The 16,521-nt window shown below is 40.2% G+C and overlaps 1 protein-coding gene across 1 annotated transcript in view; it reads left to right on the top strand.

The window, feature by feature from the left end:
- LOC135500403 (UPF0415 protein C7orf25 homolog) overlaps positions 1–670 on the top strand; it is a 30,131-nt gene extending 29,461 nt beyond the window's left edge. Inside the window, exon 8 of the mRNA XM_064791857.1 lies at positions 383–670. Within this exon, the coding sequence (XP_064647927.1) occupies positions 383–496 (114 nt within the window). The 3' untranslated portion in view covers positions 497–670. The remainder of the gene's footprint in view (positions 1–382) is intronic.
- The last annotated feature ends 15,851 nt before the right edge of the window (positions 671–16,521 follow it).

The raw sequence follows: 16,521 nt of genomic DNA, 5'->3' as shown, positions 1-16,521 counted from the left end.
AGATAGATCAATGATAGTGTATCACAAATAATAATATATTACACAGCCCTTGGCAGCCGGTGTCATAGTTTACCAGATTTAGTTGACACTGGGAAAAAGAGCATTGGTCAGGCCTACCCTAAGTATACTCTAGTGTTGTGCAACACCACTATCTTTTGGCAAATGTGATATGGTCACATTCAACTACGTACCTTTGGCCAGAACGTTGTAAAGACACTATAATTTCCAATCATTTGCCTTTTTGATGCACACTCAACTACTATTCTGAAAAATTTGGCCAAAACACGAAGCAGTTCCCAGTTCGTTTCTACCGAAAGTTTAGATATACAAGTATTTCAGAAAACTTGTCCCTAATTTTGTTTCGATGATGTTTTCGTTGCAGGGTGTTTCCTTTGTCGTCTTCCCCCACGAGCCAAGGGCTCTTACCGAGCAGAAAGAACTCACTGCCACGCCAATAACAGAAACAGGAAACGAAGATGTGACAACTCTACAATGAAATAAGCTCTCTGCCCTATAGAGGGCTCTGTACGCACTATTAACTATGATGTTAAGAGCAGGTATTCATAGCTCTAAGACATTATCTCAAAGAGGCACTGAAGTTGTTCACTTTGAGAACAACGTTTTGCCAGAGCAAAGTGTTGCTAATACTAGTATTTCAGTTGTCGTTGTTTTTGTTAATAAAATATTTCATACTGAAAACGGAAAAGGTATCTGTGTTTTGATGATCATGTCATATCATGTCATATCATCCATCCAATGATGTTTCTGCTGCTTCGAAGATGGAGACACTCCATATCAAGTCACAGTTCAGGCACGTGGGTTTTTTTTTTCTGGAGGATTGCTATTGCGATGTGCAATCGACAACGGTATTTGGTGATGTGCATTCTTCGTTTTTGTCTCTTTGCTCATTGCACAAACGTTCAAAACTATGGTAAAATCCTTCTGCTCCAGTTGCCTTGAATTCATGATACCCTCATTGACACCTGCGACCCCATCCCTGCTCTCAGGGAGCAGGCAATCAATCGCCTCCACCTGATCATTGACTTATTTGCATCCAGGCGGACCGTTTGACACTTCAATTAGTCGTAATGAATATCATTTCCATTGCGATGAGATCAGACAGGTCTCTTGTCCTGGTTCCTGTACCATTGACGCTCGATAATCAAATATGAAACCAATCTTTCGGATAATAGGCGTATTTGGTATTCGTTTGTGTTGTTGTATCCAGGACTACTAGGGTGATGGGTCATTTTACTTCAACTTCAGACTAAGTCTAATAAATATGGAGATGTAAGCCAAAATGTGACATTCCCGATTTTCTGTTTGAGAGGTGACGTGGTGTACAAGGAGCATGGTGATGACATCATGTCGCAAGGTTATAGGCCCTGTTGTAAACAGACCTCACGCATATGGAAGACTCGCATGATCACTTTACCTCGCTCTCCCTGCTACTACTAGTACTACTTGTACTACTACTACTACTACTACTACTACTACTACTACTACTACTACTATTACTACTACTACTACTACTACTACTACTACTACTACTATTACTACTACTACTATTACTACTACTACTACTACTACTACTACTATTACTACTACTACTATTACTACTACTACTACTACTACTACTACTACTACTATTACTACTACTACTACTACTACTACTACTACTATTACTACTACTACTACTACTACTACTACTACTACTAGTACTACTAAGACCGATGACCTAAGGTCGTAGGGGCGCCATGGCAGCTGGCAGCCGTGATGCATGCCCGAGTAGATCTGTTTTAGGCCTTCCGGATAGGATGAGGTATTGTGAGGCCAGTCCTCTCTAATGCCGGTCCGTTCTTTCTGCTGGGTGTACTTGATACTTTTGTTACCGGTATATTTGGACAAGAAGAGGGGCAAAGGGACCAGTCGTGATTTGGTTATTATAGCTCATCGTGTCTCGGCCGATTAGCTCCGGGATTAGCTATAGACTATCACTATCAATGTAACGATAAGAGCGAGATTGTGGATGTTCAGCCGTAGGCCGTACATGGCCAACTAACAAACTAATAACAAAGTCATATAAGAAGGATCAGGTGTGGCAAGAACAGGCTATTCATTTACGTTTATCCTCGTCGCCTTCTGAACTATATACAGTTTGGTATCAATTACTACGGACATAAACAATGAGGTCAAATATAGCACGATGTCTTGAGAAGATCAGTTTGGGCTGAAAATAGATATTTTGTATTTACGGGGTCTCTTCCTCATATAAAAAGAGCTGCTAACTGGTGGTATATAGCCCAGTCTTTCTCAGAATATGTCAGTGCATCTCAAATACCATTTCAATGAATTAGCATTGTAGTTTATTCATAGATACATTGATGACTGCTTTTATTAATGAGCATGGTGCTCTAATCCTATCATATACAGTAAGTACATTTTATGACCAAGGGGAACTACACAACAAAAATAATCAGGAAATTAATAGTTTGGTCATCCTCAATAATTATCTATAATTGTGTTGTCAAACTAATCAAAAGTTCATTAGCTATTAAAAGGTTTCACCTAATGTGGCAGAACGTACTACATCACAACACCTTGTGACATTCCCGCTTGCACAGTGTTTTTCATGTCGTTCTGGTCAATGGTACTCAGTTGAACTCGACAATGTGACAGATCACATTTACCAAAAGATAGTGGTGTTGCACAACACTAGATTATCCTTTCGGTAGGCCTAACCAGTGCACTTTCTCGGTGTCATTAAAAGCCGGTCAACTATGGCATTGTAATAGTGACAGGAGGTCAGCCAAGTCAAGTACCTTTGGCCAGATCTATCTGAAAAACATTATACGAGAAATATGTTTATCCCGGAATCAAATCCAGCCGAGCCCCATCACTGTGTATAGTCGCCCGAAAACCGTCATTTTGATCCCCTCAGCTCCTGCCTAGAGGTTCCCTTAACATAGTACGATCATGAACTTTCATTCGTTGTCTTCACTCGATCTACAAGGCAATCAATTGGCCAATCAAATGCGCTACGATAGTAATAGCATAGGATGTTCTATTGTCCTAATCACAGATTGGACCGAAACCTCGTAGATGCTCCCGGGTGTTATGTCCTCAGGCAGTTGTCCTCTGGCGAGAACTCCAAGGCATCATAGTATACTCATGTTGTGCCTCTGTCCATGAGCTCTTTGAGAAGCCCCGTAGCTTTTCGAATTGTACCAGAGTAAAATCACCCGCAGTGATACGAGAGATTACAGAAGAAAAACAAAACCATTTCTTTTACTCCGTAGAAACGTTCTCATCCCACGTTGTGTTATACCAACCTTACTCCTGTCCCACTGGGGGTAGTGATCGTACAAGGCGAGATGATCAGTGATGACACATTCCCCTAGGAGGTCTTCTGCTGTTCGATCTTGTCAATTATCTCTTTGTTGAGCCTCTAGTATGCATATTTCAGTGTTGATGGGAGTTCCAAAACCGTCAAGGGTTTGATAAGTGTCCTTCCCATTGATGAAATTCAAGTTGAACGCTTCAAGCGAGATTCGATTATTCACATGAAAGTATGCCCCAGGCGAGGTTCATATTTCGTTGTGTCTGAATTTGAATCCTCTTTACAACAGGCGGCGTGGTTTTCTAGGTTGTAATTTTTCTCTCTCATCCATGTGCCATGTAGCCTTAAAAGTTACTTGTACCTAAATTTCTATGCAAGTTTAACGACCTGTTCTGCTCACTCTAAGTATTGACTGCAATTGTGACACCTTGTAAATATGGCGATAGTTTGCTATGAAGACACCTACTCGCCGAGCTATGACTGAGAGTTCTTCACTATTGGCATTTTGATGTGGTTTCAGCCTTGCTGATTACCAATTTTCGATGACGACGTTTCTCGCAAACGGAACTTGTTTTATGAACGATAACATATCAAAAACATCCCGGCCATCAAATGAAGCCAATTATGATGCAACACCGGAACTGGAAATATGAAATCAGACATTATTTTGCTGTAAAAATGACAGGTGTGTTGTCAGTTTCGGACACCATCTGTTGATCCTGTTGTTGATGATCTGACGTAATCGAGGGCGAAAGGAAATGGGGACAGTTTCTTCTGCTGGGTACATGGTAAATCCATCAGGTAGACGAGATACGGTACGAATATTTGATTACCAAGAGCAGGCTCTGTCAGCGTGGCCAGGGGTTATACTCACGTAGTGATCCTTCTTGTTGAACTGCCAGTGTGATGCTGAGGACGCGTTCAAACGATACTAAGCCCTTTACAAACACACCTACATTAAGGAAATCAACACTTCGAAATTGAATGTTAACTCGAGCCGTTTTTTTCAAAATCCAAATCGTCTCCGCATGAACATGATAAACCTGATTTTGAAATGAAAATTATTTTTTGATTGAAAAGGTGTTTGTGTGTCAGTGATGAGGAAAGGATGTGTCACCAGCACATTGCTGTCTGAAATCAGCGTCTCATAGCCAGGCGATGGCGATCTGAACCTTGTGTGAAATAGAGCGAATCTTTATTTCACACAAGCTTCAGATCGCCATGGTGAATACTTTTGAGAATTTTTGTGTGGTTGCCACTTTGATGGATGATCTATGCCTGCGATAAATTGTGGTTGCTTTTGATAAAAAGTTGCATCGGGTGGTCCCCACTCATCGGGCTTGCTCCTCTGACAGTTCTGTTAGGTTCGTCATAGAAAGCGACCCTCTATGATAAATCTCATTCTGTCAACTATGCACTGGGCCAAATTAAATATAATGAAACATAATCTGATTATTGGAGTAATAAGACAGGCTAATGAAGAGAAAATGGCCATGAGTTTAAAATCGAAGGCTTTCATACACCGAGATGGTTTGGATAATTGACTGAACAGATTTTATGTGTTTCGGCCAGCAAAATTATGCACCCCGCCACTTAACGTTTTTTTTCATAATTTCAAAAAACCTTCCGATGTTTTTCATTTCGGTGAAGAACCACCAGTCAACCAAATTTGCGGACAAAATCCGCCAAAAACGTCAAACGCACAAACCTGTCACTAATCGTAATATCCCAGTGCGTGGCATTAGGGGTAATTACCTGGTATTTAGATATTTACAAAGAGGGCGTTTGCTTTGTTTATTTGAGCCATTCCCGTAATTAATTGGGCATCTTCTGGTCTGCTTATTAGTCTTCATCTGCGATTAGTTCGCGAGGGTGCATTGTGTTGTTTGTGACAAGGACAGAGGGTCATGTAGCCACTTTGCTTTGTCATAAAGTTTTTTTCATATCGTTCTGGCCAGATCGTTCCAGCCAAAGGTACTTAGTTGAACTCAAGAATGTGACCAGATCACATTTACCAAAGGATAGTGGTATTGCACAACCTACAATGCTCTTTCACGGTGTAAACTAAATTCGGTCAACTATGACACCGGCTGCCAAGGGCTGTGTAACATTACTATTTGTGATCACACTATACAGTTTAGTGACAAGAGGTCAGCCAAGTACTTTTTGGCCAGATCTATCTGGAAACACTTTAGATTTAAAGCGCATTATCCAAACTGGACTTCGGTTGTTAAAACAGGTTCAGTCATTATAAACGTGGCCATTTCTTGAAGGGTTTGGGTGAAATTAATTGACATGGTCAAAGTGAACGACAAGTGAATGATTTGACTTTTTGAATAACCGATGCATGGGCACGATTTATGGTGGACAATAAGGTCTTGCAACGGTAGCCGACGAACACTTATCCGCATCGAAGTAATACAAGTAGATACTCATTCAGTGCCATTCGAAATGACTTATTGAGAGTTTTCCAATGTAATTTCAGAAGGTTGAATGTGTTAAGCGTTTTAACCAATCCCTATGCGCCTACCTTATCTCTGGCATCACACAGCCTTCGGTACTGACGGTCATCCTCAATTCATCATACATGATCATATATCATTGCGAGAAGTATAATCTCCCATTGACGCAGGCTTCGTCAGTGGCCAATGTAAGACAATCACTCAAACCTGATAGATTATATTGTTCCCGCATCAAAGTGGACAGGTCATCCTATCACAGGCACCTCTAAGCTGGAGGCAAGAGGCTGAAACTGAAAGGGTTCTTTTACTATCACACAGCCATTGGACTCTGGTTGTGTTGCTGCTGTAGTCGAAGACTCGACAATAGGACATGCTCTTAGTAGATGTAGAAGTATATACGAGTACAAATAGCTTTCTTAACCCTAACCCATTTCTGGTGTTCTCCTTGGGTCTTCAATAATATCGCCAAGGCTGTGTTATCTTGGCCCAAGGTCATTGCGGACCTAAGACAACACAGTATCAGGTACTACCAGTAGCTCATCCAGCCTGATGCACCAATATCGAAGAGTCTTCACATGGGAACTGACGTAAACAAACACGAATCCATACAAATATCACATTAGTCCAGCAGCCCCAAGTCACCCGTGTCAATATTAACCTGTAAGTAACATGCGAATGACATGGCTTAACTAACAATTCTACTTACCCAACTGATATAAGTATGGCCAGAGTCACTGTTCACCACAATAACAGTGATCAGTCCAGGATCAAGCTTGCTTTCTGCTACAGAGAGGAGCAAGGTTGCAACAACTGCAAACATTGTAGGAACAAGCTCCCAATTGATCAGGAGTGGCTGTGTTGTTTTCAGTACGGTGGTGAGAGACTGTCCTGGTCGCTATCTGATGGAGCTTGGTTGCTGCCTTGTTGCAATAGCGAGAAGCGTCATTTGTTTCAATCGAATTATCTACATGAAATTGTTAAATTGAACTGAAGTGTCTCTCGTCAGAGCCTAATGAATTAAGTGTTATTGCCATCAGACCTAATTGAGTTAATATGTTATTGTTGGTTTCATGTGCCTTGTTTACATATAGTTATAAACATAAAGTGAAACGCTCCAACTCGATGTTGTGAGGGGGACATTCAACCACGGTAGAAGATTACTTCATATATGTTATACTGCTATGGTTAACCTTAAAGTAACCAGACTCCGAGGGTTAACGAATACTTACAACTGTTTTATGGTCCACAAAAAAGCAAGGGTCGAACATTACCGGTCATATGGCTTCACTCCGTTCGAATCTTCATCGCGCCAAGTAACTCAATCATCCTAGGAAATCGAAGATTTGTCGAAGGTGGCAGTATATGTGATTCTGTGAGTCAAAGTACAAGGCGTGATTTCCTGCTGATTTCCTCATTCCGTGGGAGGATGTGAACCCATCTGTTAATCATGTTAGTGCCAAAGTAACCAATGGTCGCCCACTACTCAAATAATGATGTCGTTTGTGTCGGGCACGTCAGGAAATGCCCACAGGAATTGAACTGGGAACCAAGCCGTTCCTTAATGATCAAACTTCGCAGGTTCACAGATTCAATATTTCAACATTGATGGTTAGCGTGCTCCAATGTCTCTAGATCAGAGCTTCATTCATATATTATGTTGGCCTTCCAATTTCCGTATATCTGAAGTGATACAGCATCTCAGTATAGTTGCACACACGACTGTTGCGTGATCTAATTTTCCATCTGAAAAATCTGATACGGTTTTCTGATGAAACCATCGAATTTCAATGTTACTAGAGGCAAAAGCAAGTCTGCTTCCCTTCCCTGCACGATCAGCAATCAGCTCAGGCTAACTTGTAAGTTGTGAGTTTCCTTAAACAATCTGATACCACGCCCTAATGGAGTCATTGATTAAAAAGGGGCCATGCGGCGAAGATTGAGATGATAAGTTATGTGGGAGATATTTTGATTTGACTTTTGTGGGATGGTGCTCAAGGGCTTGGTCGAGCCACCTTTGACCGTTTTGTTTCAAGAGTTGAATTCCGCCCACTTTGGTTTGTTTAGTCGAAATGGAATATGAGAACATGTTTGTTGTCATCAGCGCAGAAGAGCTCAAACCTGCTTCCTGCCCCGAAGGAGCAGTAATGAGGCCCTTTGTTTCCAACACACAACGCCGGGATGTCTTTGAAGATTCAGCTGAGGTGGGGATGACGCAACGGCAAGAAGAAAATCCGCTTTGAAATGATTAAGATATTGATTCTCCGGGGTGAGAAGGCATGAAATCTGAATCCTCAGCAAGCGATAATCTGCCATAAACGAAGTTAATCGGTCCTACTTTTTATGACCGCGGCTTCGGGGTTTCCAATTTTAATACAATTAGGATAGTTTGCTATTCTTAATGTTGACATCAAACATTGAAACTATGATTTCTCTTTTGATGCAACGCAAGAGTGATTTTAAGATACATTATAAACATGTAGCTATCGTGCTAAATATTGCTTTCATATGACGTTGATGTAACTAATTGTCATACTTTGGCAGTTTTGTTTGCTATTATTACTTCTTACGTATATCTGTTAATATAGGCCTATTGTTTGCCGACAGGGTCACAAGCTTAATGTTAAATTCTATTGTTTGGCAAAATATACCCTGCCGACGCCAGCGGGTCAACACAAAAGGCCTTTCGCCTTACGTGAATAGGTCTATGTGTAACAGCCTGAATTGGTTTGCCGTGCACGAACATGTACATTATAAAATGTATAGCGTTTTTCATATCGTTCTGGCCAAAGGTACTAAGTTGAACTCAGGAATGTGACCAGATCACATTTACCAAAAGATAGTGGTGTTGCAGAACACTAGATTATCCTAAGGGTACGCCTTGACCAATGCTTTTTCACGGTGTCGACTGAAATCGGTCAACTATGACACCGGCTTCCAAGGGCTGTGTGACATTAGTGTTTGTGATAACGCAACTACAGTTTAGTGACAAGAGGTCAGCCAAGTTCCTTTGGCCAGATCTGTATGAAAAACACTTTATATGTGATTTTGTTGCCGGATAGCATTGCCTCTGACCGTATGATGGTGACAATCGTCTTTCCATACCTTAGTACACGTATGTACTAGTATATCAAGCCCAGTCCGTCATATCTGACAACTCCATTCAATCCAATAATGGAACCCCGGAGAGCACAAAGGAGTCTTATTGGATTAAACCTAATGTGGCGGTTGACACCATTGTCTGTCTCGTTGAAACTGAGCCGGGCTGTCGCGAATGTGTGACGTCAAATGCATTGTCTCTGTTCATGATCGGTCGCCGTTGATTTGAATGCCAGTCAGTCTGTGAGAGTTCGAACATAAACTGTTTTCAACTTATAATCTATTACCCGATGACATCTTCATCTGCTCCTTGTCCACGATATATGAATACAGGAAGACGCGTAAGACCCAACGCTCCAAAAGGAAAATAAGACAACCCACAAGTTGCATTTTCACTTCCGATGCGGATATCTTGTTGTCTCTTGTAATTTTAAGGATCGACAAGTAAAACGCTCTAAGAGTGGTCGGTAAACAGTCGATGGGTAGAATAAGTAGGATTTTGCCGTTTGGATATCAAAATAATCACCTTGATATTTGGTCATCCGCGTGACTCTGGTGCATTTTGATGACCAACTGAGGCTGCAACTCGTGAGCACACGGTGGACATGTCCTAGAACATGATGCCTCGAATACTTCCCCCAACTTTGTAGCAAAGTGGCGAAATCTCTCACGCGAAGCCTGCTTACGCCAGCCAAGTCAGTAAAAAAAGATAAGCTAGGTTAAGCCTCATAAATGACCAATAGAACCGGGATGCAAGCAGAATATCATTATTATTCCAAGATGTAGCAATAGGACAAGCTTGCAGGTACGTGCTGGGAATATCGCGATTTAGGGAAAATCGGCTTATTGTACTTGAAGAATCGGTTAGAAGGATGTTCATTGGATGTCCAATTCAACTTTCTGACGCACGGCGTGCTTAGAAACTGGTTATGCCTTAAGTTACCAACAGGAATAACAACAACATCGACGACATAATTTCTTAAAAGTTCTATGAATTACTATTTACTATTTACAATTTTCACATGATTGTTTTCGAGGGGTTTACCATACTTACCGCAACTGCTTACATATTGATGAGGTGGATTTTCCTAAGATTACTCTATGGAACCTGCACTCCTTCTTCAGGATAAAACCGGTTCAAAATAGCTTTTACCGCGAAAGTACCATTTTCTTCACTTTTTCTTTGAACACTCTTCAATGCGAAGTTCAATGCGAAGACGAACATTTTTTAAAATTCAACGGAAGGAAACTAGTGACTCCGACACCATTTTAAATTTCTTTAAGTCGTGAATTTAAAAGCTGATTTAATGGATTTATTGAAATGGAGATCAGATACCTGGAAGACCCGGTAAAGAAGGCAAAGCCTTTGATATCATACATATTTAATGGTGTGCATTAAATCAACGTGTTTTTATCGATCTGCGATGCTGATTGCAAACTTAAAGTTTAATGCTGCCACCATAATGAAAAAAATCACCCACTTTCGACGGCAGATTTAATGACTTAAAGTTAATGGAAGCAAATACGAATTAAGGTTAAAGCAAATGAAAATTGATAGATTTGTGGAAAATTGATTAATTTAAATGTGTTTTAGTACTTTTACTGTTGCTTTCATTGATTCATTTGCGAAGATTGTGTTTGCAGGAAACTGTTGGTGATTATACTGTGATGCAGAGATTTCTTCTGTAATGCAAGCACAGAGATAATCGCAATCTACACGTCACTGATTCCTGCCTTTGTGCTGGCACAACTCTCTGACGTTGTCACCCGCTTTGCTAATTCTGATACCAAAGCCTTTGTGTCTAGGATATCAATTCCAGAACCTTTTAAAATTCATACCATGGCATCACCAACTCGTCATTCACATCCACGATGTCAAATAGATGTTCCATAGTTGATCACATCCGTTTGACAACATCAGTGCTATTCGTGCAGAAGTTTTAGGTACTTGCGTGATGTCATTTGCATCATCTTTCAATAACTTGTCGTGCTTGTTGTACTGAAGTGGATTGCATCGGGTAATAACAGATTTCAATACATAATCAGTCAGGAGAAATTATACTACTCCGTCGCAGTAGGTTCTATCAAAGAGGTCAGAGATGGGCGTTCCTCGTCTGAAATAGCCAGGTTATTTTACATCAAGACGTTTGGAGTTCCGGATATGGCGAATATGCTCTGGCTCTACCTATACTTTGGCATACTCTTCTTGACCGTAATAACCGTCTTTTCGTCTAGTAGAGGCATTGCAATCATATATAAAGATCTACCATGAGTTTACCCTGAGTGGTCCAGAAGTGGGGAGCGAACTCCTGGGGGGTAACCCGAGACTTGCATGTTAGACATTACAAGGACAACTGTAGTTTATAGTGTGTCCCAGAGGCAAACAAACAGCTACTGTGTAATTTGTATTCTTACTGGCGAAATTCAATTATGATTTCTGGGGAAAGACGATTTCTACAGAAGTGGATAGCACATCATCTAATTACCGGATTCCAATCTATTCCAATCTATTCTTAATCTGGACAAATACTTAGTATACTCCGCAGTAGTCCAGAAGCCTCAGAGAAAAAAGACAATAAGTTACAAATGTAAGAGACTACCAGCTTGATGCAGCGTCCAAAAGCCTTGATCTACAAGCGTTAAAGTAATATCTTGTTTCGCATGAACCCGTAGGTTGCGTTGTACTGTCTAAAAACCAACGCCCCATTAGCCTGATTCGTAGTGCTGTAGCCTATTATAATGCCAATCCGATCATATCAATTGCCATTTCGCATTTTAGAACCAGCCATTCATAATCCCGGTGACCTGACCTGACGTCTGTCATCTGTTTGCCTTGTTGATTGATTAGTACCTCGATCCCAGTGTCAAAGTCGTCTTTAATATATGTAGTGTTTTTCAGATAGAACTGGCCAACGGTCCTTTGCTGGCCTCCTGTGATTAAATTGTAGTAGTGTGACCACAAAAAGTAATGTTCCACAGCCCTTGGCAGCCGGTGTCATAGTTGACTGTCTTTAAATGACACCGTGAAAGAGCATTAGTTAGGCCTACACTTAGGATAAGTTAGTGTTGTGCAACACCACTATCTTTCGGTAAATGTGATTCGGTCACATTCCTGAGTTCAAATAAGTGTCTTTGACCAGAACATATACACGTATAAGACTATACCTGGCTATAAAATGATGTGTGCCTATTTGTTATGTGGATGAAGAAGATACAGTGGCCTGCCCTGGGTCACGTTATGACATTGATCCAGTGCAAGTCCGACTTGTTCCTTTTGATTATGTTGACGGTGCCCAACGAACACTTCCAATATGTCGTGGAAGGGACACAAACTAGCTGACGGCAATGACAACCACCGACAAGGTCACTCGATTTACCATCGCAGAAGATGTGGAAAAAGAGATGACTTGGCGACTTAAGTTTTCAGTTGAATTGTTAATCCCATTCTGTCGTCCCTGATATTGGCTCTTCACATATAAACGACGCATCGGTCCACAGGGCTTCAAACCGTGTAAAATGAAAGGTCGCCAAATATTGCTTAACCTGCAACTAAGACAAGTATGTCAACCTCATAATTTGCCATGGCACTTCCAATTTCCTTACAATTGAAATGAATTGGCTATTGAGAAGGTATTTCCATTGCTTAGTGATACACGTTGATAAAGTAATCTAATAGAAATGTTTGAAAAATTTAATTTGCAATTTCATGTTTTATGCAGACTCCAAGTGGCCAATTATAGCAGAATTGAAAAACCTGCAGCAACCTGTTTCTGAGAGGTTAATCAGCCACAAAAATTGTTTTCAAAATTCTAAATCGATGAAAAAAACCAAGATATTTAACTTTACAATGTAAAAATTATTCTTTGACACTCTCTAGGGTGTGTTCTGTATAATTGATTGTTCATGTAACGCCATGAAAACGGAAATATATTATTACATACACAATTTTATAAGTTCGACTAGGTTTATCAGGCGATAAGAGAAGCTGAAACTGATTCTACTAAAGTATTGCTTTGACTGGATCTTGTCATCCCTCATCCGTTAATGGGCCCGGTCAATTACACATGGTGAGAGACTCGGCGAGATCAAGGGTGACGAGGGAGTAATCTCATCAATGATCTAATATCATATATATGTCTATCAGATTTACGGATCCGTTTTTAGCTCAGAATAAATGAGTCTGGAGGAAAAAAATCACGTAGCGTCTAGTTTATATCATGCAGAAGACGTCCATGATTTGATTGGGGTTTTCACCTGTTGCATCTCGACGTGCAATGCCCTGTTGTTGCATTCTGAAAGCAGCCCTCTGCTGACTCTCTTAATAATGGGATCGGGCTCAGTTTTTTTGAAAGATGTATCCTTTTACAACCTTTGTAATGTTGCTGTCAGCCAGGCCATCCCCTTCCCGTTTTCCGTAATGGAGTAAGTATATGGGCATTATTCCCGCAAAGGCGTGTACTCGTTCGTGACTTTAGCCTGGTTTTCCGAAACACTTTGGTTACAATGTACCACCATTAACAGTGCATAATGCACCGTGCCTCGTTTTGGCTCGTTCTGTTGAAAGATATGGCGGATCTGAAACGTCCTGTACGTTTCTCATTTTTAACCATTTGTGTTTCAATAAGCTAATTCTAATGATTGATACCGTATTATCTACAGAATTGCATAAAAATGCTCTTCCAAAAATTTTCATAAGTTTCTAATCTCCGGTTACTCTGATGTGACATTACGGGTGATCATTTCCGAACGCCACTGACATAAATCCAGCGAGGCGTTGCTGGAAACCAGGATTAATCAGTGTTTGAAATGATTTGCCGCCAATATTTTTGCCAACTAAAAGCCATTTGCTTGAAAAAATGATGTATATCATCAATTAGTTATTTTGTTATTCCCCGGTATAGCATCTTTCGAAGCACATACGAGGCTTTAAAAATACGTCCTCAATTTGTACAGTCGTCAAATCAAAAACAAGGTGCTATTTTTGTTTTCGCTGGAGGGGTAAACACATGATAAAGCTTCAAAAACCATAGCGCCAAATAACACATGCTCAATGTAATGTGTCATGAAAGTTAGTAATGAACGAATTTTATTAACCTTTCTCCTTTACAACACAGCAAATAATCCAGAAAAATTAATGTAGAACATGTTTGCCTTTGCATATGCAGTTCATGTACAAGATTTTCAGGTTAAGTTGATTTCAGATTAAAATCACTGAAATGTATATTTTATAGATATATTTGTCAAAAGCGCGTGAAGTAAGCATGGGCTTTTAATACATCAGGTCTCACCATAACTTGAACTGTAACCAGTACTCAAGCTGTATTAGGCAACCTTCATTTTTTGATGAGAGTTGCCTGAATCTGAATAATGGTGTTCATTCGTTCCGTCAATTCAGCACATTCACATGTTACCGATTCAGAACAAAGGATCCCTTCACCATGTTCACACAACCTATGCATTTACGTAAAATAACAAATAAAATAACTTCTAATAGATTTCGTAATCTGTTAGCACCCATTGTTATCGACGTCAAATACACTCTTCTTGAAACCTCGCGAGAACAATGGATTCTCAACAGAGCTTTTTGGGTGGTTCGTTCCGGAATCGCGCGGTCTCTACACGAATTCGTTTGTCTGTCGGGACTAGAATATATTCTATTGACACTGTAAGCTGTTAATGTTTATATTCTTCAAGAAAAGAGATTCCAAACCATCTTAATTGAATCTGCTTATGTTTGCAAACATTTACCGCCCCTTTTCCTTTCAATGCCGTGTCCCTTTCGGCATCCAGGTGCAAAGAAATCAAGCATGAGAATTTCAAATAAAATAAATGACTCTATTGTACATTTATATGAAGCCGGCACTCAGACAAATACATCAATGAACATTTATTTACCTTTTGTCAAGACGAACTGTCTTCGGTTGATAGTGCATGCATGGTGTGCACAACGTATTTTAGGTGGAAATAATGCATGTCACTTCACAACATATTAGCATTGCACAAAAAGACGTATTTGCTAAATATCAGAACGTGCTAGTCGGCATTCATAGTTAAAGTATTGTTCATTTTCCATAATGCATTATGAACATGTCAATATTCTTTATTTCCAAATCTGAACAATAACATTGCCGTTCACGGAAAGTATACAATTACAATCTCGTTTGAATCGTTTGTTGCGTTTTTCGACAGAGTTACATAAGAAACACGATATTTTATTGACCTTTGAACTACGGAATGGAAACGTGTGGAATGAAAAGGAATGAAATTTAAATTTTAAACAATTCAAGTTGAAGTCTAAGTCAAATGCCATGTTGGGGTCAATATCTGCAAACTTGTTAGAGATTATTTTTAAAAAGTTCCATGTAACTGTCCTAAATAATGAAAGATTGTTCAAAGAACAGGCACAAAGCATTATATAGATGACTCTGTATCTTTCACTATAACGGAACACGTCTCCGCTGCATCGTCATACCAGTTATTTTCGCGGCACCATCGCTTTTGTTTCCAAGCAGTCGTGCCTTCTGCGCGAATCTCGGAGAGCTATCAAGATGCTTCATCAATCCATACCATCCATCGTCGTAAAAAAAGCGGATTGCTTCGTGTCCTGGCCGTAATAACAGTCACTAAATCAAGGCCATGTGGTCTAATAATGATGATCCTAGTTTCAAATTGGATGGTTTCAGGATTCCAGCCCGACAAATATAGGCTTTGTAGTCCAAACAGGAGTCGTTACAACAATTGATATCATGATCTGAATGTTAATCTCCGAGGAATCATCAGCTGAATCAATGAATGTACAATGGGGATGTCCAAGGAGTTCTGTTTATATAAGTCCCAAAGAGAACCAGGCAACGAAACTAACAGGAAGGTATTCCTGCAATTTCTAATACGAAAAAGCACTTGGCGTGTAATTTGTTTTAGAAATCCTTTATCCAGCAATCGGACAGAAGTTTAGTCATGTGTCCAAAATGTCCATCAATGAGTCAATCCCAATGGAATAGTATTTGCTGTTGAATGATGTTATTTTTTCAGTACAGCATCAAGTGAATGAAATAAACGAGACCATTTCGAGGCAATAATTGCTTGAAAAACGTATCTCTAGCTCCACCAATCAAGTAGAAGTTAGTCCTGTGTCCAAAGGTCCACTGAGTGGGGGTTTTTTTTGGTGAAAGTAAACCTGATAGAATCACAGAAACAGCTAAAGACGTCTTGATTTCTGATGACCTTTTCTTTCTCTCTTGATTGGAACGCAGATTACTCTACTCGTCTCTAATGAAATTCCCTGATCCCCTGATTACCTCCCGTCGTATCTTTTTATCACGTTTGTCTCTTTATTGTCGGTGCGAAGTCTTCCAAGTGTGCCTTGGCGAACCCCACCGCAATAGTTCGCACAAAGGCAACTTAGATTGACTGAGATCGTCCACGAAGCCATACCTTAACAATGACCAGATAAACCAAATGCTTAGAGAACTGGGCATGTAAGTTCTTGGGCTTCTCTGTCTCGGAATGTCTCTTTGATCTCTTCGAGATGATGATGTAAGATAATACTGCAATCGGGTGATATTCAATGGTCCGCGGTCCAAAAGTAATAGATACCGCTGTAGTTTGTCCCTTCTTGGAATC

The sequence above is a fragment of the Lineus longissimus genome, chromosome 16 (genome assembly GCF_910592395.1).
Source record: "Lineus longissimus chromosome 16, tnLinLong1.2, whole genome shotgun sequence".
Classification (NCBI taxonomy): Eukaryota; Metazoa; Nemertea; class Pilidiophora; order Heteronemertea; family Lineidae; genus Lineus; species Lineus longissimus.
This window is presented reverse-complemented; position numbering and strand designations above follow the sequence as displayed.